Consider the following 23,716-nt stretch of genomic DNA (forward strand, 5'->3'; position numbering starts at 1 on the left):
TGCACAGAACTGAGCGCCCAAGGTCCAAATGAGGAGCAGAAGGAAGGAAAACATGAGCAAGGAAGTCTGGACTGCGAGGAGTGCTCCCACCCACTGAGATGGTGGGGCTGATCCATTCAGAGCTTACCAAGCCCAGCTGGACTGGGACTGAAAAAGCATGGAATAAACCGGACTCCCTGAACATGTCAGACAATGAGGGCTGCTGAGAAGCCGAGGACAATGACACTGGATTTGGACCCTACCACACATACTGGCTTTGGGGGTCCTGGCCTGTTTGGATGCTCACCTTCCTAGACCTGGATCGAGGTGGGAGGAACTTCGACTTCCCACAGGGCAGGGAACCCTTTCTGCTCTCTGGACAGAAGAGGGAGGGAGAGTGGAGGAGGGAGGGGGTAATTGGGAGGCAGGGAGGAGACGGAAATTTTTAATAAAAAACAAGAAATACAACAGTTAAAAAATGTTCTTAAAAATAAGTTTTTAATTTTGAAATAATTTTAATATCTACAGAAATTAGCCCCTTCCACCATCTATTATTTCAAAGATAAAATTATCTTCCCTAAATAAATCCCTTTCTTGTAGAGATGTTGATGGCAAGCAGTGATCTCTGTCCTGCTCTGATAGACTTCTTTCTGATGGCCCAGTGCAATCTCTCCCAACCATTGCTCCCTCGGTACTTCCGGCACTGCTAGCCTGATTCATAACTCCATCCCCCAACCTCCTGGTAGTCCTTTCCTCCAACCCTGGTAGGGCACTAAGGTTCTCTTTGGTTTTCCTCCTTTTCCCTCCTCTCCATTACAGGATGTAAAGATAAAGATGTCCCTCTGCCTAGATCTCCCTATGGCCTGATCCACCCAGTCTCTCTAGACATCCAATTTTACCCACTTCCTCATGGTATACCAGAAACCAATGTCCCTGCCCCGCCAGGCTTCCCTCCACCACCAAGCAAGAGGCCTTTCTCTACTTCGGTGCTCTCGGTACTAGCGAAGCCTGCGTCCGCTCCACGGTTGGCTCGGTGTGGGTTTGGGCGGGAAGCCACGTCCTGGTACGCATGCGCCGGGATGAGCGCAGGCGCAAAGCTGCCTTTCTTGTCTGCGCCAGGGCTCTGAGAAGTGCGTCAGTACCTCGGCGGCCTCGCTGACTGCGCGCGGGTGTCGCGTGTGCCTCACGTGGGTCTCCGGTCATGGCCAGCTGGGTGTTCTGTAATCTCTGTTTCCAGCCGCCGCATAAGAAGTCGTCCTTCAGCCTGACCAGCTGCGGGCACGTGTACTGCGACTCTTGCCTCCGCAAAGGTCCGCTGAAACAGGCCAGGGTCGCTGGGTTTCCTCTCACGGGGCGGGGCAGGGGCCTGTGCAGCTCCAGGACCACCGAACCCCCACTGGGATCCCGAGCGAGAACTGCAGAAAACCAGCTGCTGCTTACCTAGGCATCTAGTAGGAAGCAGTCAGTTGGTCAGATCTGAGCGTTTTTGTTGTTGAAGTAAACTGCGGGTGACGGAGGTGGGCGGGGGAGGGTGTAGAAGCAGTGGGTTTTCACAAAGTGACCGACATGTTTAACTTGGCAAGTAAAGGAACAGGTACACCACCAGCCCTCAGAGGATTCTCGGAAACAGTCTTACCTTGTCTGGGAGTTTACACACAGTATTTTGTATCAGCATTGTACACGTAGGTGCCACAGTCATGGAACTCTGCTGTGTAGTCACACTCCAAATTATTCATTAGTTGAAATAACATAAGTGGTTTCCAGATAACTGACAGATGATGTTACTGTGAAAGCTCTGGCTCACGTATTTGTATGTACATGTATGCAACCAAGGGTAGAATTCCTGTGTTTCTGGTTTAAGCTCTAAGAGGACATTAATGTTTTATGAAATTTGGCTATAAAAACAATTTTCCACCTAGGGGTAGAACTGCTAAAATGTGGATGTGCACATTAAAGTAGGCCAAGTGGTTCTCCAGAGAGGCAATGCTCATCTAGATTCTCCCTTTGATGTGCCCCCTTCACTTGTGTATCTTTTCTGAATGGCCAAAATTTTCTTCTCATACATTTATTGTCTCTTTTCTTTTTGCTGATTGCTCATTCAGGTCCTCTCACGTCCTTTTAGTGTAGTATTTACTTTTAGTTAACCTATAAATAATGTATATTAAATATCAGCCACTTTGGCAGTAACCTGCAAGAGATTTTCTTTCTGCCCCCTCTCAATATCTCTTCCCCAGCACAATGCTTGTGAGTCTGTTCTGTAATACTTTACTGTGCAGCTTTACTTGAGATAGTAAAATAAAACATAGTAAGAGAGAGAATAGAAACATGCTTTGGAGGATAGATGCTGAGGGGAAAAGTGACTTGAATATCTTTATAAGAAGAGAGGGAGGGCTGGCAAAATACATCAGCAGTTAACCATACTTGCTGTAAAGCCTGGTTAACTGAGTTCAACCTTCAGAGCATAGTGTAGGAGATAACTGACTCTTGGAAGTTACCCTCTGACCTTGACATGCTTATATTTGTTCATCCTCAACATCCCCTACTCTCTCTCTCTCTCTCTCTCTCTCTCTCTCTCTCTCTCTCTCTCTCTCTCACCTCTCCTCTCCTGGTCTGTATCTCTCTGTGTGTGTGTCTCTGTGTGTGGTGTGTGTGTGGTGTGGTGAGAGAGAGAGAGAGAGAGAGAGAGAGAGAGAGAGAGAGAGAGAGAGAGAGAGAGAGAGGAGAAGTATTTCAACATAGGGAGTCTAAATCGTGTGACAATTCTGCGTTTTTACATAGGGTACTGTGGAGGTCAGATACATAGAGAAGAGGATAGTGAAGTAAGGACAGGGTCCTCCTAGGTGCTCAGCAAAGAACTAGAGTCTGAGCAGGCGAATTAGTTACATGCTGATAGGTAGACAAGTATATAAACCTTTTGTGCTTCAGCTGAGACTGGCTCTTAGGTAGAAGGAACACAGTGGTGATATAATGGCGACCTTGAGAGGTATTGTAGAGGTTTAAAGATGTTATTTTCATTTTAAATTACTAAAAACTTTAAATTAAAATCTTTAAACCAACTGGTAGTGCTTGCCTTGTATCTAGGTGAGAGGGCAAAGCAAGAGGATTAGAAGTTCAAAGCCTGTGTAGACACCTTAGCAAGACCCAGTCTCAAAAAGTTTTGGGGTTTTTTGTTGAGTTTTTGTTTTCATTTGTTGTTTGAGACTAGATATCTATGTAGGTTTAGTTATCCTGGAGTTCACTGTGTAGAGCAGCATCTCACAGAGCTCTTTCTCTGCCTCTGCTCTGCCTCTGCCTCTGCCCTCTGCCTCGCCTCTGCCTCTGCTCAGCCCCTGCCTCTCTGCCTCTCTGCCTCTCTGCCCTCTCTGCCTCTCTGCCTCTCTGCCTCTCTGCCTCTCTGCCTCTGCCTCTGCCTCCTGAGTACTGGGATATAAAGTATGTGTCATCATGCCCAGCCCTAAAAAGAAAATTTTAAAAGGACTGGTGCTACACACACAAGTGCACTGGATGTGGGAAGAGAAAAAGGATGCCACTGTAAAATCTAATTTAAGGTATTGTTAGCACTTATGATCACTGTTGGCGGGGGGAGCACATTTACAATGCAGGAAAATAAATGATTGTATAACATTGTTTCACTGAATCCACAGCCTCATCACATAAGAACATAAAACATTTAGATACTATATAATCCTGCATTCTAACTCAAAGTCTGTGTTCATACATATTTCTCAGCACGTTCAGTATAATGTAATTAAACATTTGTTTTTCTTTGATAGGTAAAAAGGATGAATGCTTGATCTGTCAAGTTCCGTGTCATACAGTTTTACTTTCGAAACACGTAAGTTGAAATCTCTAAAATTTGAATATTCATTATAAGAGTATTCCCTTTCAACTTGAGTTTAAATTTTTAGTAACTATAATATCTATAATTTTTATTCATTTTGCTAGATTAACTAATGAGACTTCTGAGTAATAAAGCATAATATGGTTTGATTTTGCTGTTTGTTCTGTGGTTTGGTTTTACTGTTGATTGCTTTTGGTTGATTGATGTTTGTAATTAAAATGCATTTGTCATGAGCTTGTCACTGTGTCCTCCAGGGTATCCTTAACACATCCTCTGCCTTAGTGTACTGAGTGCTAACATTACAGACAATCAGGATTTGGTTTTAAAATGTTATTTTGTTTTTCTCCATGATTCTTGAATAAGCTATAATGTGTTCTTTTTTATAAATGTGTGTGTTTGATATGCATGTGGGTGATGCTTGTCTATATACATGCATGCATATGGAGGCTCAAGGTTGACACTAGGACTCTTCATCAATACTTAAACCTTGTTCATTGACGCAGTCTCTGAGTTGAACCCCAGACCTCATCGATATAGATAGTTTTGACTAGCTAGCTTGCTCTGTATTATCCTCCATCTTCGCCTTCCAAGTGCTGGAATTAAAGGTGCGGTTACCATGGTTACCTGGCCATTTCATGGGTTCTGAGGATCTTTACTCTGGTCCATATCCTGCATAGCAGAACTTAACCACTTGAGATATCTCTACAATCCATAATTTGCTCTTCTTATTTCTTTCTTTTTTTTTTTTTCAGAATCTCTCTGTGTAGACCAGACTGGCCTTGAGCTCACAGAGATTTTCCTGCCTCCTGGGTGCTGGAATTAAAAGTATGTGCCACTGTGCCTGACAAAAGTTTGCAGGTGTGTCAGTATCTGTTTTTTTGAGGCTGAATCTCACTTTGTAGCCCTGGATGGACTGGAACCAACTATATTGACCCAACTGGCCTAGAACTCACAGAGATCTTCCTGCCTCTGCCTCCACAGCTGGGCATGGTGACATATGCCAAAAATCCCACCACTTAGATGACTGAGGCAGGAAGATTGCTGTTGGTTCACAATCAGCTTGGGCTACAGTGTAAGAAAAGAAGGTATGGTGGAAGAGAGAATTGAAAGAAGATAAGAACATCTTTAATTTCTAAATGGTTAGACTCTAGCTCCACCATCATCTTTATGCTTAAATGTTATCTTATAGCATGTGACCAGAGATTTTGGCTTTAGAGTGTATTTTTTAGTTAATCAGGATTTTCACTGTGTTCTTTCTATTTATTTATTTATTTATTTATTTATTTATTATTTTATATGTATGGTTGTTTGGCTTGCATTTATGTCTATGTACAACATATGTACCTGGTACCCACAGAGGACAGAAGATAGTAGCAGATCTCTTGAAATTGAAGTTATAGTTGTGAGCCAGGAATTGAACCTGGGTCCTCTGGAAGATCAGCCAGTGCTCTAAACCACTGAGCCATCTCTCGCCCCTAGTATTACGTTTTAGTATATGGTAGTTATGACTGTTCTTTGGATATAGACAGAAGTTTTTCTTCCACCTGGTCCCACAGCCATTCTTTTTTCAGTGAAGCATTGTCATCTTTCTTCCTCTGCCTCTGGCGGTTGACCACAAACTGAACCTTTCCTCTTCCCAGAATTCTCCTAGTCTGGTTGGCCTCTTCTACTTCCTGCCTGTTTATTGGCCAATCAGCATTTTATTAAATCAGTACAAGTGACAAATCCTACAGGGCATGATGTAGGATTTTCCCCTCTGTATGTTGTGAATACTATTGTTTAAAGGATAAAGAAAACTGGCTTGGCCTGATAGGATAGAGTAGAGCTAGGTGGGGAAAACTAACTGAATGCTAGGAGGAAGGAGGCGGAGTCAGGGAGAAGCCATGGAGCTGCAGCCAGAGACAGACATGCTAGAACCTTGCCAGTAGGCCACAAGCCTCATGGTAAAATATAAAATAATGGAGATGGGTTAATTCTAGATGTAAGAGCTAGCTAGCAATATACTTAAGTAATTGGCTAAGCAGTGATTAAATAATAGTTTCTCTGTATTATTTTGGGGAGTTTGGGCAGCTGGGAGGAAACAAGTAGCCTTCCTACAATGAGAGTATAAGAGCATTATCCCACAGGCATTTGGGTGCTTGTAAAAAGCATATCTTCTTTGTTCTGTGTATGAGAGAGCACACAGATGAACCAGTGAAGCTGCTAAAAACATTTGAGATCATTTCCTTCTGCGTCTTTCTCCAACATTACATCCTAAGCCATCAACACACAGGTTCCTCCTTCAGCAGTGTCTTGGGAACTCGTATTATTCTTCCCCACTGCTATGCCCTACCATGGGTGCTAATTCTCCCTGCTTTCCTTTTTGTAGCCAGTGGATCTACTTGTATATAAGGCACATCCCACCTTTATGAGTCTCACTGCTTTGGAAAAAGTCAAAGGGTTCTTGTGGCCAGGCCTCTGGGAGCCTTCTGGTCTCCAGGTCAGCAATTCCAACCTGGTGCTACTTTTGTAGCAGGATGACTCCATCTCATGCCTGGTCTTTCTGCCTGGAATATTTTCTCAGATGGCCATGGTCTCTCCTGTATTCAAGTTAGGTCTTTGTAACTGTCATTTCTATTGTTCTATATAACATGGCCCTCTATACACTTTCCTAGTTTCTCTCACTACAGACTACTGTTCACTGAATCACCAGGATTTCTTTTTTAAACACACTCCAGAAACCCAGCAGTTCTACTCCTGGTTGAACATGTGTATCTATGCTCAACAATCTATGACCTAAAGTAGGAAGGCTTCTGTAATGCACTCAGTATGTCTCCATCCTGTACCTGTGCTTCAGTCTAGGAAGTAAGTTTAGAGAATGCCCTCTGGTGGTTTCTAGTTTGGTCTGTAGCTTCAAAACTGTTATATAAACAGATTTTTCTCAGCAAAGTCCCAGGCTATTCAAAAGGTGCACCTGGATATTCTACAGGAGACATAATTTATGTGTTGATTTGTTTGCCATTTAAAATGGGCTACTACTAGTTTACACATGAAATACAATACCAAATGCAGTAAGTAATAGTCAGATGCCTGTAAGACGCAGGGAGGCAACTGGGCCTATGGAAAGAAAACCTCTGGTGACCTAAGAGCTAAGAAGAAGGATGTGTTATTTGGAATTTGTTTTCCTGAAGGACCACAAGGAAGAATGAGTTCAAGTGAAACATAGCTGGCTTTCATTCAGAGGTAGAAAAGAATAGGTAGCTTTAAGGAGACAGATGCATAATGAGACTGGAAAATCTCTGGCTTTTAGATAGACTCCAGGTAATATAGTCATGTCTGTAACAATAAAGACCAGTCTGAGTAAGGGAAACTCATTGTGCTCATTCACCTTGCAGAACCCTAAAGCAGACAAAACCCCAAATGAGATAAAGAGGTAAACATGCCTCTCCGAAGGCAAAAGGTCTAGAGAAAGATCTACAGAAACTGAGCCCCCTGAGACCACGTGGCCTTTTATCTCTGGGCCATTAAGCATTTCTTCTCTGTTCTACATAGGTCCTACTATATTGGGCCATGATGAGGGCCCAAAATTGTTCCTTATGTTCCTAGTTAATAGGTTGCAGACCTGAAAAAAAAGGACCACATATGCCTGAGAACCTATATAGTACATGGACAATAATAGTGGTGTTCAGGGTGTTCCACTGGAGGAATGATTCGCTGTAAAAACTGTGGTCCAGAGTAGCCCAAACAGTGGCTGTCTCACAGTGGAAAGGCTGAGAATATGGTGATGTTCTTGTCCCTAAGGCTAGATATCTCGAGCAGTTCAAATCTGGGTGCTGTAGTCTTGGAGGATTCCTGAAGAACTGCTGATCATCAGTCTAGGTAGGACTCCTGAAAAACCTAGTTCTAATACTGGGGAAGAAAGGAAAGCCTTAGCAAACAGCATAAATGAACCTTCCCAGGAGTCGGAAAGAAAACTTTCCTCCTGTGTTTTTTTTTAATAGGCTGCCATTAGAAGATGTGCCCAGATGTAGGTAGTTCTTCCTACTTCAAATAATCTACATTATGAAATACCTCTTGTTCTCCCTCCCCTTCACTCACTGGCATTTTGATTTTGCACTTATTAAGGGACAACTTGACATCTACCCCAGTAAGGCTCATTTAACCCCATTACTGTGGGGTATGTTTTATTCAGGAGCTCTCTCACCTCTCAGAAAATTACAAGTGCTTCTCCTGGAGGCCTGCAAACTGTAGTAGCCCTGTCATTAGGTGTTGATTGCTTTAAAGAGCTACCAGAGCAGCTTTGAAAAACATCTTCTCCTATGTATTCATTACTAGTGTGTAAAAAATGCTGTGTTACCTCCTCCATTGCTGGTGTGAATTGTAAACTTGTGTCGCCACTTGGAAATCAATATGGCAGTTTCAGAAAATTGGGAATCAGGCTACCTCAAGACCAGCAATTACCATTCTTGGACATATACCCAAAGGATGCTCATACCACAAGGACACTCGCTCAACTATGTTCATAGCAGCTTTATTAGCTTTATTTGTATGCTTTTATGTTTTTGTTTTTTGTTTGTTTTTTTTTCAAGACAAGGTTTCTCTGTACCTTGGTGCCTGTCCTGGAACTAGCTCTATAGACCAGGCTGGCATCGAACTCACAGAGATCCACCTGCCTTTGCCTCCCGAGTGCTGGGATTAAGGTGTGCGCACCCACCGCCCGGCGCAGCTTTATTTGTAATAGTCAGAACCTAGAAACAACCTAGATGTCCCTCATCCAAAGAATGGGTAAGAAATTGTGATACATTTACACAATGAAGTATTATTCAGCTGTTAGAAAATGATATTATGAAATTTTGCAGGCAAATGGATGGAAACTAGAAAAAAATTATCTGAGTGAGGTTAACCCCAGATTCCAGAAAGACAAACATGGTATTGTACTCACTTTTTAAGTGGATATTAGCTGTAAAGTAAAGGATAGCCATGCTACAATCCACAGACCCAGAGAAGCTAGAATAATAAGGAGGCCCAAGAGGGGAGGCTGGATCTCCCTGGGAAAGTGAAATTGAATGTATCTCCTGGGTAGGACTGGGGGCCAGGTGGGGATGGGAACATGAAGGATGGGTTGGGGGCGGATAGATCGGGAGAGAGTACTGAAAGAGATGACTGGAAGGTTGCATTTCAGGGTCAGGTTGAAACCTGATGCAAGGGAAACACCCACAAATATACAAGGACGACCCAGCTAAGACTCCTAGCAATAGTGGATTTGTAGCCTGAACTGGCCATCTCTATAATCAGATTAGTGACTACCTACCCCAGTTATCATCAGAGAGGCCTTCACCCAGTAATGATGGAAACAGATGCAGAGACCCACAGCAAACCAAACATTAGGCAAGTTCAGAGGAATCCTGATGAATGGAAGGAAGAATGATTGCGGAGCAGGAAGGGTCAAGGATATCACAAGGAAAACCCACATAAACAACTAACATGGCTCATAGGAACTTAAAGAGTCTGACACCTATAACCAGGGAGCCTGCATGGAACTGACATAGGCCCTCTAATATATGTGACAGTTGTGTAGCTTGGGTCTTATGGCACTCTTACAATGGGAGCAGGAGCTGTCTCTAGTGCTTTGTATGGCTCCTGGAAAGCTATTCCTCATAATGGGTTGCCTTGCCCAGCCTTATACAAGGGGAGGTGCTTAGTCTTTCCACTACTTGTTATGCCATTGCTTTGTTGATGCTGCCCATGGGAGGACTGCCCGTTTCTGAACCAGAAACAAAGGAGGCATGGATTAGGAGGGGCTAGAGGACCGAGTAGAGGAGGGGAATAGGAGGAGAGGGGGGGGGAGGGGAAACTGGTCAGTATGGAAAAAAGTGAATACACTTTTTCAAAAATGTGGCTTGCTAAAGATCCTATTCTTCTAGAATTTTTTGTATATGCAATCATGTCAGGAATTCCCTTGTAGTGCTGTGTAGAATGCTGCTACAGCAAGTACCCTGGTCTCTCTCTTAACTTGATGATCAGGTTTTAGTATTTCACCAAGTATGTTTATACTAGTTTGCAAAGATATTTTTAAAATTATGAATTAGGTATATAATCAAATAACTATCTATTCCTTTTCTACAACTCTTTATAATATTCTGTTTTACCATATTTTGTTTGTGGGATGGGGAATACATTTACTTTTTTAAAAATTATGTCTGCATGTGGTAAGTGCACATGAGTACTATTCCCACAAAGGCCAGAGATATTTAATCTCCTGGAGTTGGAGTTACAGGTAAGCTGTGGGAAATACTCTTGTACCCTGTAAAGATTTGTCACTTGTATTGGCTTAATAAAATGCTGATTGGCCAGTATCCAGGCAGGAAGTATAGGTGGGGTGACCAAACTAGATGAATTCTTGGAAGAGAAAAGGCTCAGTCTGCAGTCACCAGCCAGCTGCAGAGGAAGCAAAATGAGAACATTGCACTGAGGAAAGGTACCAAGCCACGTGGCTAAACATAGGTAAGAATTATGGCTTAATTTAAGTTGTAAGAGCTAGTTAATAATAAGCCTGAACTAAAAGGCCAAATTATATAATTATTATAAACCTCTGTGTGTTTTGTTGGGACTGAATGGCTGTGGGACCAGGCAGGGCAGAAACTCCGTTTACACAGATAATTGTGAACTGCCAAACCTGAGTTTTAGGAACCACTGAGTCAGCTTTCTTACCCCTTCATTTACTTTTAAAATTAAAAAAAACCCACATAAGATTCCAGGAATAGAGTCAACTTGTAATGACATACTTCAACTTTTGTAGGTAGATTGAATTTGCTATTATTTCAGTTGGGATTTCTTGCATCCATATTCATATACAAGTTGAAGTTGAAAGTTTCCTTTCCTGTATTACATATTCAAGTTTGAGAAATCATAGTTAATAATTTCATAAAAGTTCTTAGAGTAGGGAGTGGTAGCACACGCCTTTAATTCCAGCACTTAGGAGGCAGAAAAAGGAGTTCTGGGCCAGGCTGGGCTATGTCACTAGTTCAAGACCAGCCTGGATATGTATGTGTGTATGTATGTATGTATGTGTTTATGTACATATGTTTGTATGTATAAGTTTATTGCAATGAATTCAAAAATAGAAACACTGCATGGCTAGATTAACAAAGCCACTCAAACCCAGCCACAAACTATACATCTCAATGAATTTTTGTACAATTAAAATTCTGAAGCCATGAAGATTACTTAGAATTTTAAGCTTTCAGTATCAATTACACTTTTATGTACCTCAAAACAGGTATATAAGGTCTGGAATGGTGTTCTTTTATTTTGTTTTACTTATTTATTTATTTTGGATTTTTGAGACAGAGTCTCTCTATGTAGACTTGACTGTCCTAGAACTTGCTATGTAGACCAGGGTAGCTTCAAATTTAAAGAGGTCTGCCTGCCTCTGCCTCCCAAGTGCTGGGATTGCAGTCATGTGCCTCCCTCCACACATTGCTGCTTTTTTTCTAATTTTTAGTGACTATTGTGAGTCCTTTCTTCTTGAGCACCCTTGCCAAATGTGTATTAAGTACTATTGAACTCATTTCAGCATTTTCAAAAATTTAATTTTTGGCTCCGTTGATTTCATGTGAACATGCCTACACACAGACACACACATCACTAAAATAAAAATAAAATCTTTTTTAAAGATTCAACTAACTTAGATTTTCCTGGCTATGCAAGGACCTCTGGTGGTTTCAGTCCATTGATCTTTTTACCATGCTTTCCCTTCTCAATGGAATATTGGTTCTTACTTCATGCTGAACTGACAGCACAGCACTTCCACACACAGCTAATACGTGGTTGAATTTCACCATACTTCCTCTCCTCTTGCTCTCTGCTACCTCCCGCACTCTGTGATCTGGCAATGATTGTTTCCTACCCACACGGAATTCCTTGATTTTTGCTTTTAGTATTGATCTGTTGGTGACAAATCCTCTTGTTTTTTGGGGGGAGGGAGGTCTGGAAAAAAGTCACCCTAAACTTTTACCTTCATTTTGAAGCACATTTTCAATGGATATAGAGGAGCATGTGGTCCAGGTGGCTCAGTACTGCCAATGGGTGCCACTGCCCCGCATACTCCTTAGAGGTGTGGTTATCTTCTCAGGGGTGAATTGCTGTTTGTTTGTGTTATGTATGTATAGTTAATTGTAGATCTTCAAATACAGTTTTTTAACTAGTGGCCAGAAGTTTCTACATAGTCATTTGCTTTCTCTTTAGACTAACTCCAATATCCAGGCATTCTTTCTGAGCATAGATGGTCTATGTAAGAAGTATTCCCAGGAAACCTCTCAGGTGAGTTGTGACTTTGAGGCTTGACTTGGTGATGCCCAGAGCACATTACTCCAGAGACCCTGTGAAGTAAGTGTTCGGGAGGCCAGTCGCTTGCAGAGGTGAGTGTGAAAATATCTTCTGCTTCTCTGTTTTTTTTAATTATCTCATTTATAAAATAGTTTAATATAAAGGTTTCAGTGCTGACATTATGTCTGATCTATGCCATTGTGTATGCTTTTGTGTGATATTGAGATACACATGAGCTCAACTTATCTTAGATCTACCCTCCTTTAGACATTATACCCCCACAGATGCCAACTATATTTCTTTTTTTTTCATTTAGTAAAATAATTTTTAATTGATTTTTATTGAGGTCTACATTTTTCTCTGCTCCCCTCCTTGCATCACCCCTACCCTTCAGCCCTCTTTCAATTTATCCCAGGAGATCTTGTCTTTTTCTATTTCCCATGTCAATTAGATCACTGTATGTCTCTCTTAAAGTCCTCATTGTTATCTAAGTTCTCTGGGATTGTGGTTTGTGGGTTGGTTTTCTTTGTTTTATGTTTAAAAACCACTTAGGAGTGAGTACATGTGATAATTGTCTTTCTGGGTCTGGATTACCTCACTCAAAATCATCTTTTCTAGCTCCATCCATTTTCCTGCAAAATTCAAAATGTTATTATTTTTTCTGCTGTGTAGTATTCCATTGTGTAAATGTACCATATTTTCCTTATCCATTCTTCGGTCGAGAGGCATTTAGGTTGTTTCCAGTTTCTGGCTATGACAAACAAAGCTGCTCTGAACATAGTTGAGCACATGTCCTTGTGGCACGATTGAGCATCCTTTGGATATATACCCAAAAGTGGTATTGCTGGGTCTTGAGGAAGGTTGTTTCCTAATTTTCTGAGAAATCACCACACTAACATCCAAAGGGGTTGTACCAGCTTGCATTCCCACCAGCAATGTAGAAGTGTTCCCTTTTCCCCACAACCTCTCCAGCATACGTTGTCATCAGTGTTTTTGATCTTGGCCATTCTTACAGGTGTAAGATGGGATCTCAGAGTTGTTTTGATCTGCATTTCTCTGATTACTAAGGATGTTGAATATTTCCTTACATATCTTTCAGCCATTTTAGATTCCTCTATTGAGAATTCTCTGTTTAGGTCTGTACTCCATTTTTTATTGGATTATTTGTTCTTTTGATGACCAATCTCTTGATTTCTTGTATATTTTGGAGATCAGACCTCTGTCTGATGTGGAGTTGGTGAAGATCATTATTTATAAACTAGCATAGAAGTTCTTATACAGCCCAGGCTAGTTTTAAGCTCATAATTCTCCTACCTCATCCTTCCAGATGCTGGGATACAGTTGTTGCCACCATTCCCAGGTTTCGCAGTCCTTTTGTCTGTCTGTTTGTTTGTTTGTTTGTTTGTTTTATGAATGCAGTCTCGCTTGTGAGGCCACTGCTATCCCTCTAGTCTCTAGAGCACAACCCCTCCTGGAGCACAAACCACAACTCCTAGACAACCTGAGATTACAGACCTGGAAGAGCCCAGGCAGGCAGAAGACCCAGTGACACAAATGCTTGGGGTCTTGCCTGATCCCATTATCATAAGAGACTCTCTGGACTAGTGTCATCTACAGTGCAAGCCTGTCTCTTTAAGAAGCCTTAGCCCATCACCATGACAGGATTCTAGGTTCCAGTACTGCTTTCCATTTGGCTCTATCCTAGGGGCAGCTGTGTCTGCCAAATCTGCAACTGAAGAGACCGGACATTTTCCATAGTCCTGAAAGCTTCTCTTACCAGGGTCCTTATATAAAACTCACCATGTCATGGCAAGGGGAGCATTCCTCATGAGCAGGCCTTTCCAGGCTCCAGTGTCCACCCCACTGGAAGCCTACATCCTGATTGTTGTTGACACATGCTACAGAAATGTGGGTCCTTGAGAAAGTGGCATAGCAAATTAAGTTTTCTCTCTTGTTACCAGTGTGGGATGTACTGAGGAAGAAAGTAGAAGATAGGCAGCTGGCAAGTTTTAGTGACTAACAGAAACTGGGAACACCAGTCTACTGCTAGGACAGTTCCCAGCTCCACCTGCCCATAGGTCAAATCTAGAACATGGATAATGTCATGTGCCTTACACTGTATGAAGGGAAAATTGAAGGAAAAGAAAATCCCCCAAACATAGCTTTACCCTGTTCAAGCACGACACCAGTGGGCTTCCAGTCAGGGAAAGAGGATCTATCACTAAGTCTCTCTCATGACTATTAGGAGCTGGAAGATCAGGGTTATCCCAGCAGGTAAAGAGAACGTTCATGACAAGGCCCTTGGTGCTGGACTTTGAGGGGCAAGAGTTGCTTGCACAGTTGAGGAATATGCTCAAGGATATTGACTGTTACTCCAGTGAGGATTCCTACAGGGATGGCCTCAATGGAGTCTATACTTATCTATGTGAGCAGCAGTCTTTTGATTGTCCCTGTCATGTCCCAAACACTGTGATTCTTTTTGGAGACTCAAAGACTTAAGTCACATGTAAAATGTAGAGCCAGAGCTCAGGTATAGGGAGGATATTGTCCCTGTTGACCTGAAGGTTCATGCCCTGTATAGTCCCATCTCTAGGAGCAGGCGCTCACAGTGAAATGTGTTGTCTTACTAGATTTCAGAATTTCAAGAAAAACACAGGAAGAGACTGGTGGCCTTCTATCAAGAAAAGGTAAATGAAATCAAACTCTTCCTTCTTTATTTGTTTGATCTTGTAATTTCAATGTCATATTGTTATAGTTCAAGTCCCCCCCCCCGCCTTTCTCTGTAGACAAGGCTGGCCTCAAGTTCATGGGATCCACTGACCTCTGCCTCCTGAGTGCTGAGATTAAAGGCATGTGCCATTATATCCAACTTTGAGTCCATGATCTGAATAGGGTTCACTAGCACCTATGATGTTTGTTTTCCTTTGCATTTCCAGTTGAGGAGGTGGTTACTTCTTATGACCATCAGTCTGTTTGCCTGACCTGCCTAGGAGCCCCTCTGCTTTGGACAGACTACACAGAGTTAACTATTCTGTCCACCTGGACTCCCTCATCTGTACTGGCCAATACTAGGGCCTCAGGAACATGAGAGCAGCACAGAGGCTTCTCTTCTCATCCCTCTTGTTTTTTACATAAAAGTCCTTTTTAAAAAACTCCAAAGGCTATATACTAAATGAAGTGAGAGGATCCTAGTTATAAATCCATAGAGTTCTGATAACCTATTATCAAGTCTAGAAGGCATTTCCCAGTCCACGACTGTGGTACACAGATGAGACAGGCAGGCAGGGCCCTGGGGCTGTGCACACTTCACTGTCCTCACTCCGATACCCACTGCTTTATCCACAGCACTTTCTAACAGCTGCCCAAAATCCAGCCTAGAGGCTTCTTCCAGTCTAGTCTTGGTTACTCATTTGATATGTATTACCTTATTAAACCTCTTAGCAAATGAGAGGTTTTACATACACCACTATAAATTTTAAGACTTTAAATCTACCCTTTGACATTTCCCATGTGCCTTGTGGCAATGCCAGATCCAAATCTTGACATGTTACAGACTGCATTCTGAAATCATCTGTGTGGAGGAGGACATGTTTCAGACTTGACATCAGAATTTCTAAGGAGTACCTAGCAGAGCTTCATGCTTTGGGCTCCTACTGGCTAGTTCAGGTCTACTGCCTTGTGGAGACTGAGATGGGTATCTCTAGAGCTCTGACCTGACTCAGCTCTGTACAAAGATCCTGATGAGCTAGGCTTGCTGAAACGTCACATTTGTAGACAAACCAAGAGTGTTCTCTGAACTGCCGCTTGGCATAGTCTATCTAATAATGGGATCTTATTTATATTCAGATTTCTCAGTTGGAAGAGTCCCTCAGAAAGTCACTGCTACAAATCAAGCAACTACAAAGGTAAGAGTGCCTCATGGGAACAATAATCTAGCTTCATATTACTGAGATAGACAAAAACAGATAAAAGAGATGAAAGGTCCCCATAGAGGCTTCCAAGGCTTATCGAGGCATTGGTAAAAGACCAGGAATTACAGTGACCATAATGCAAATGGTGGCTGCCTGCAGTCTCTTTTGTGCATGACATGGCAGCCAGGTATGGAGAGAGAGCTTAGCATGGCATGTGTTCTTCAAGGCACTTACATTGAGTAAGTCCATTGTATTCATTACTTTTCTCATTTCTGTGATAAAAGCAACTTGAGGAAGGAGGAATTTATTTTGTACAGTAGTACATCCTGAGGTGAGAGGCATGGCAACAGTAACTTGAGGTCACTGATCATATCATTCTTTCATTCAGAAAGCAGAGAAAGGTGAGTGCTGGTGTTCAGCTTACTTTCTTTTTATTAAGTCCAAGACCTCTGCTTGTAGAATAGTGCTACCCAAATGTAGGGTGGGTCTTCCTACCTCATTTAATTCAACCTATAAATTCTCTCATAGATATACCCAAAGATTTGTTTTCTTTGAAATTTTAGATTCTGTAAAGTTGATATTAGTCATTGCCAGTCTACCCTTTGTCAATTTCATACCTAAATATAGCTTTAAAGCCATAACTTTCCACCATGACCATCCCATAATGAAAAATGTTGTTCAACTTTAAAAGTCCACATAATCTTTAACAGTTCCAAAACTGCTTAAAAGTATAAATGTAGAGCCTCTTATAAGACACAGTTCATTATCTTAACTATGATATTCTATAAAATAAAATTTAAAAAAACAAGTTATGTACTTCTAACATATAGTGTCACAAATTAAACATTTGTATTCCAGAAGGAAGTAATTGGGGCAAAGCAAAAGTAGACAAGACTAATACCCAGAAGGAAACATCAAATTCTTGCTAGAATCATCTCTCAGTTCCAAATAACTTGGGTAGCCCATCGCTCAATGCACAAAGTTCTTCTTTTGGGATGATCCCACTCCATGCCTATAGCTTTCCTTGCTAAAGTATCATGATCCTGGCATCTCCAAGATTCTGGGATCTCCACTGGACTTCAGCTTTACAACTTCATACAGTAGCCCCTCAGGGTCCCCTAGCATAGAATCCAACCATACCACACATTGCTTGGTCTCAGTGGTGGCCTTCTGTAATCTTAATACAGGCTTCTCTGATTACCTTATTCTTTCATCTTCCATTCCTTAGAACCAATACCACATGGACAAGACTGCCAAATTATGCTGCCAGCTTGAGCCTGGCACCTTGGACCATAATAGCTTCAGCCTCTGTGTACTTTCCAAGCTGATCCTGAGGAAAGTTTTCCCTAGGTTGTGGTTGTCAGTCATTCTCAGTTTAGATGCTTTTCTTTCAGAAGAATTTGGCTTTCACAAGATGGAGCCTTTAATGGCTAGAGTCTTGCCTAGAGCGCTTGTCCTATTTTCCCAGTGCAAAGTATAAGTTTTCTCTTTAATGGTGCTAATCTTTTTAACAATTGCAGCTCTTTCTCATCGCCCACCTTATCTATCTACAACTTTAAACTGTGTCCTTTCCCTGCTAAGGGGCAATTTACTTATTTATCCATTCTGCTGTTGCTCTTTCTTCCTGTAGACCTGGTAAGAGCCTGGGTAATATCTTATCTTGAAATTTCCTCCACAATCAAATTAGCCTATTTCTTTTTAATTCAGCTTCACCGAAGTTCTCAGAACATGAGTAGAATGCAGCCACTTTTTTGCCAGAAGATAACACAAATGACCTCTAGCCCAGTGCCTAATAGAATTCTTCTCCTCTGAAACCTCATGAGCTAAGCCTCCACCACCTACATTTCTGTCAGCATTTTATTCTTCCAAATTCCCACCAGACACCAGACTGGCCTATTAAGCTCTGCTTATGGTATTCTAAGAATTTTCTTCCTTCCTTCCTTCCTTCCTTCCTTCCTTCCTTCCTTTCTTTCTTTCATTTTTTTGTTTTTGTGTTTGTTTTTGTTTTTCAAAACAGGGTTTCACTGTAGCTGTCAAGCCTGTCCCCGAACTAGCTCTTTTAAACCAGACTGGCCTCGAACTCACAGAGATCTGCCTGCCTCTGCCTCTCAAGTGCTAGGATTAAAGACGTGTGCCACCACCACCCAACTTCTAAGAATTTTCTAACCTGAAGTTCCAAACTATTCCATATTCTCCCTGCAAACTGGTTTCTAAGGCCTAAGAACCATGTGGTTAGCTTTATCACAGCAATAGTCCCACTTCTCAGTACCACTTAAGTTTATTTTTACCCACATTTTGAAGTGGCAGCCCTTTGTGAAAGGTAAGACATGGAGGCAGTGGCAATGAAGCACCTGGTCAATTGCTTCTACAGTCAAGAGACAGGTAAATCCTGGTGGCCAGCTTGCTTTCTCCTTTTATTCAGCTCGAGATCTTAACCTATTGGATGGTACCACACCCACATTCAGAATGAGTTGCCCCAACTCAGTTAACTCAGTCTAGAAACTTGCTCATTAACCTGCCAAAGGTTTAGGCAATTCTAAATCCTATCAAGTTAGCAATTAATATGAACCACATAGTCATATATTATGAGGCATATCTCAAAGTACTACAAATAACCAAAATTATATTACATTTCAATATCTGAAAAATAACAAACATTAAAAATTCTCGTTTCTTATTTGTTTTGGTCAGTGCCATAATAATGCTGCAGTTGTGAAGCTTTTTTTTTTTGGTTTTGGTTTTTCAAGACGGGGTTTCTCTGTAGCTTTGGAGCCTGTCTTGGAACTAACTCTTATAGACCAGGCTGGCCTCAAACTCACAGAGATTGCCTACTGCCTCTGTCTCCTGAGTGCCGGGATTAAAGGCGTGCACCACTACCACCTGGCTAAAGCTCAGTATTTGTACTTAATGTCCATGAAATATGAACTCCATAACACACCATAGTTTAGACAACACATTGATACAAGACATGGTGCATATTTGTCCAGTGGTGGCTGTGTTTTTCTGAGATAGTGGTACAATTACCCATGAAGCTTTTATGTGTGGAATGGTCAGTTTGGTTTTTCTCACTGGTTACCTGAGTATGTGGACACCTACTAGCCTTACCAACCAAACACCTAAAGGTGTCATGGCCATATTGGGCCTGGGAATATGACCAGGAAGTAGGTGTGAGTACCTGTTATAGCTCCTGACCAAGCTCTTTTTTACCTCCATCTTGAAGAAAATCTTTTCTCTATCCTTATTTTTTTAAAAAATGGAAGAGCTGGAGAGATGTCTCAGCAATTAGGAATATTTGTTGCTGTTTCAATGGACCATGGTTTGGTTCCCAGCATCCACATCAGGTGGCTTACAGCTGTCTATAACTCTAGTTCTGGGAAATCAGATACCCTCTTCAAGCCTCCATGGGCACCTAAGAGGCGCCATTCTTGACTTTAGATATTCATGTGAGCCAAGTATGTCAACTGCTTCTGCTCAGGTGCTTCTGTTTGAGGGAGGGCAATAAATGAACTTATATCAGACCGGAACATGTGCTCTTATGAGAAATGGTACTGGGTGAGAGAAATGAATACTAATGGAGGGCTGCAGGAAGTGACTTTATAACAGAAGTCCCGGTCACAGTTCTCGATAAATGTCTATTCTTGGCTTATTTGGTCTGACTGGACTGATTGCAAGTATAGACTTTCTCAACATTCAGGCCAGTGTGTATGTTGCAGTATTTCATGTGCATTTTTTATTCATGCCTTGTGAGTCTTTAGAAACAGACATGGTTTGCCCTAAATTCACATAACCATTACTAGGTTAGGCTAGACAGATAGAGAGCCCAGGGTGCATCCTGCTGTGAACAGTTTAGCATGTAGCAGACATTGAGTAGGGTTATTAGGTATCAGACCTCAGGCAAGGTTGTCTCTTCTGCCTTCTGTAACAGAAATCAGGCTTGCTTTGCTGGGGAAAAACTTGTCCCATTTCTCCTGTTAGCCATTAAATCTGAATGGTTAGTATCTCTTATTGTTACATTTGAATTTCATACACTTAAAACATAACTTGTCAATGACTCATTATTATAATAGTTGCAACCACAAGTATTAGTTACATGGTGGCCAGTGTTGGTTTTATTTGCATTCTAGTTGTGAAGGAATAAATCAGTAGGCCAAAAGAATGTGTAGAAATTCAGTTAACTATTTCCAAGCCTTTTTATACTTTGGGATGAAAGAGGGAGAAATCAATTTCATTAATTAATATTTACTCCATCCATTTAATTAACCTTTACTCCATATATTTAGTATGAGGTCATCACATCAAGCAGCTTTCAACACAATAAAATCTTCTGTTTCAAGTAAGTGAAGTAATTTTGTAAAGGAGAATATAAAGATACCTGCTTCTAAGCCACAAAAAGTAGGCACTAATAAAAGGCTTTTTTAAATCATTGTTCCTTCAGCCAAGCCAAATGGATACCTCTTGCTGCCACCCAGCTCTTCACTTCCTGACAGGTGTGTGGGCCTGGTGGGATGGTGTAAGAATTTATGAAAATTGAGTAACCCATAGTCATATCTATGGACACATCTGCGTATTCTTCCTATCTGATTCTACTTCCAAATCTCCAAATCCTACCCATTAACTGAGCGCATGAGCAGTTCACTGGATGTCCAGATGCTCTAAGCACTTAGCTTACATTAGTGTGTAACTTTAGAGTCAGAACTTAGATTCTCACTGGACAGTCATAGTACTCTATTCCTACATCCACAGCAAATTAGTTGAGTATGATCAGGTGTCTATGAGCATCCCAGAAATCCCTGCCCTACCCAAAAGTGAAGTTTGTGTCTGTGGATATAGCAGGATGGTCCTTCTACCTCATGTACCACTCTACTCTGAGAGTCCTATCTTGTGTCTCTGGGTATCTTTGGGACAACTCGGCCTTGGGAAACTCTGGCTATACCTTGGAAAGTGCACATTCATTATACCATTTTTAGCCCTAAAACCTGATTTGGGAAAGCAGTCTCCATCCTTGCTCCTCATGAGTCTGAAAGAGAATTAGGCATAAGGAGGGAATCACCATGGGCATGTGTCTTTAATGGGCCCATCGTGTTCTCTAAACATGATTTTTTATGGGTTTAGTTGATGGGTCTGCAGCAAGCAGGTGTGAGTTCCAGGAGACTCTTCTGTGATTGGGAAGTTGTCACATCTGTGCTTTCTTGTGGGTTGTGAAGTTACCAGACCAGTCAAGCAGACTGTTTCTAGCTGCCCTATAAGGAGTTGTCACAAAGAGAATATTATGTAGAACATATATATCCAGATTGAAGACAGTGAAAACAAAGAGGAAGGTAGGGATCTGGAAAACTCTTGAGGTGACATCCCCGTCCAGGAAAATTAAATTTAAAATAGATATTGGAGCAACTGTATATGTGGGCTGAGATAATGAGCCATCCTGGACTCCTGCTGAAGTAGTTAAGAAAGGGTGTCCCTTGCTCTGAGGTCACTACCATCATTTAACCAGGCTAGGTAAGGGCCAAATTGAAAATAAATCCAACTGATGTTTCCCTGTCTTCTTTTTTGACTAATGAATTCTGTAACATGTGGGCTAATCATATATTAACAGCAGTAAGTGAATGTTCCTGTTCATAGGGGTCTAGTCAGTAGTACTAGCAGCAGTTGAAGAACTAAGATAAATGTGGGGGCTGTAACTCTGCTCTGGAGAAATTATGCCTAATTTGCAGTCAATGAACACCCAGTAGAATACATAGGAAGAAGCGAACTTATACCTATACACACCCTGACAACCCCATGAAAGGACTTTGAAATTTGCTCTGACATTACATACAAGGATATTTAAATTTGTTTTTAAATTACAGTAAATTTTCAGTCTCATTAGCATGTTCACTGTTTAACAGAATAGAATCAATGGAAATTGACCCGACTCCTCAAGCAAGAAAGGTACGTATACCTGTGCTGCCACATTGCTCAAGGCACATGGTGGTCTCTAGCAAAGCTCTTTACTGTAACTGGAAGTTTCTCTCATGCCCATCAGTTCCTGAATAACCACTGCAAGGCTTAACATTAATTACATACTGTTTGGTCTATTAACCCAGGCTTATTATTTATTAGCACCTACAACTTAAATTAATCCATTTCTTTTATTCCATATTTTACCATGAGGCTTGTGACTTGTTACCTCACATCTTGCTTCTCCAACAGCTTCTGGCATCTCCCTCACTCCTCCTTCTTTCTCCCTTTCTCTGCTTGGATTTCCCACCTATCTGTATTGTGCCCTACCATAGGCCAAAGCAGCTTCTTCATTAACCAATGGTAATAAAACATATTCACAGCATACAGGGGGACAATCTCACATCACTCTATTGTGTTAACACCAGAGTTAATGGATGGGTTGTGATTAGAAACAAGAACATTCCCTTCTGTCCTTATGGCCAGGTCTATGGTAAGGGCAACAAGGTCCCTTGCATTGTTAGTAAAAGTGGCAGGACTTGGAGCCCTGTATTTAGCCTTCCCTTGGCCATAATCAAGAAAGAAGTGTTTATTATAAACAACCCTATCAGCACTAAAAACAAGTGGACCAGACATGTAAGGCTTAACAAACAAAGCCACAACTGTAAATTGGAGAGAAACAAAAACAGTGGAAATGAAACCAAACCTAGGAATGCACCAGTTGAGGCAGAAGTGGATTCTGTGCATGTCATATTGGTCAAACATGAGGCGCTCAGAGATGTTTCACAAGGCTGGGGTATCCCTAGGTGGGCTGTAGCCAGAAGAATCAAGCAAAGGAGAGAGACTGCATATACTCTAATGACACTATTTCTTTGGTGTGAATTTATTACTATGTGTTGTTTCAAGGGCCTTTAATAGAGCTGCCTGCCTGCTAGCACATTTTTAAGTGCTTTTTAAATGAGGACCATTCTCCTAATAGTCCTCCAAGGTAGATACCAGTGTGTGGACCTGTTACTCAGAAGTCATGTCCATTTCTAAGAGAATCTCCTGAACCTGCTTATAAAGGAATCTAGATTTCAGAGTAGATAGGTAGGACTTTAGCAGGGAATGAGAAGTAATTCATGCCTTGAGGAAAAGATACTTAAGGTCCTTGGCAGTTGACACAAAGACAGACTGCCCCTCCCTGCTCAGCTTACCTTTTGTATGTTCTCACTTCCTCCAGTGTACACCTACTCTACTGAGGGCAATTCCCCACTCTCCCTTGCTCTCTACCTTAGACCGCCCAGAAGCTCACAGATCCCTGCTGCATATCTCATCTCCATAGAGGCTAGAAATCTGCTTCTACCTTCTGCCTGAGGCCTTGTTTCAGGGTTGTTGTGCATGTACTGGTGGTTCTCCAGATGTCCATATTAATGGTGAAGAGGGACCCTTATGGGGGGCAGGGGCAGGTCATTCTGCTTCAGGTTTCTTTAGCCCCCAAACAGTTGGGGTGATCTAGAGATACAGAAGATGACAGACACAGTTAATACATTGCAGCTGGAGAGGGGGGGACAGAATTCAGTGAGTAAAACTCCAAAGAGAAGTGTTAGACAACACATAGATAGACATCTGGAAAGAGGGCAGTTAGTAAACATTTTAAACTTTGCAAGGCAGAAGTCTTCTCTGAGTCAAGCAAGGACAATAACATTACCTGTGCTCCTAGAGTCTCAGGAAAAAGGGGGCCTAAGCAGGAGGGTTCAGC

General features: G+C 41.7%; 1 protein-coding gene across 1 annotated transcript in view; it reads left to right on the forward strand.

Moving 5' to 3' along the window:
- The first annotated feature begins 1,180 nt into the window (after window positions 1–1,180).
- Rnf212 (ring finger protein 212) overlaps window positions 1,181–23,716 on the forward strand; it is a 37,192-nt gene continuing 14,656 nt past the window's right edge. Inside the window, exons 1-8 of the mRNA XM_038317708.1 lie at window positions 1,181–1,289; window positions 3,753–3,814; window positions 12,047–12,121; window positions 14,758–14,814; window positions 15,974–16,032; window positions 20,319–20,371; window positions 20,474–20,525; window positions 21,924–21,966. Of these exons, the coding sequence (XP_038173636.1) occupies window positions 1,181–1,289; window positions 3,753–3,814; window positions 12,047–12,121; window positions 14,758–14,814; window positions 15,974–16,032; window positions 20,319–20,371; window positions 20,474–20,525; window positions 21,924–21,966 (510 nt within the window). The remainder of the gene's footprint in view (window positions 1,290–3,752; window positions 3,815–12,046; window positions 12,122–14,757; window positions 14,815–15,973; window positions 16,033–20,318; window positions 20,372–20,473; window positions 20,526–21,923; window positions 21,967–23,716) is intronic.

Source organism: Arvicola amphibius, chromosome 1 (assembly GCF_903992535.2).
Source record: "Arvicola amphibius chromosome 1, mArvAmp1.2, whole genome shotgun sequence".
In the NCBI taxonomy this organism is placed as follows: domain Eukaryota; kingdom Metazoa; phylum Chordata; class Mammalia; order Rodentia; family Cricetidae; genus Arvicola; species Arvicola amphibius.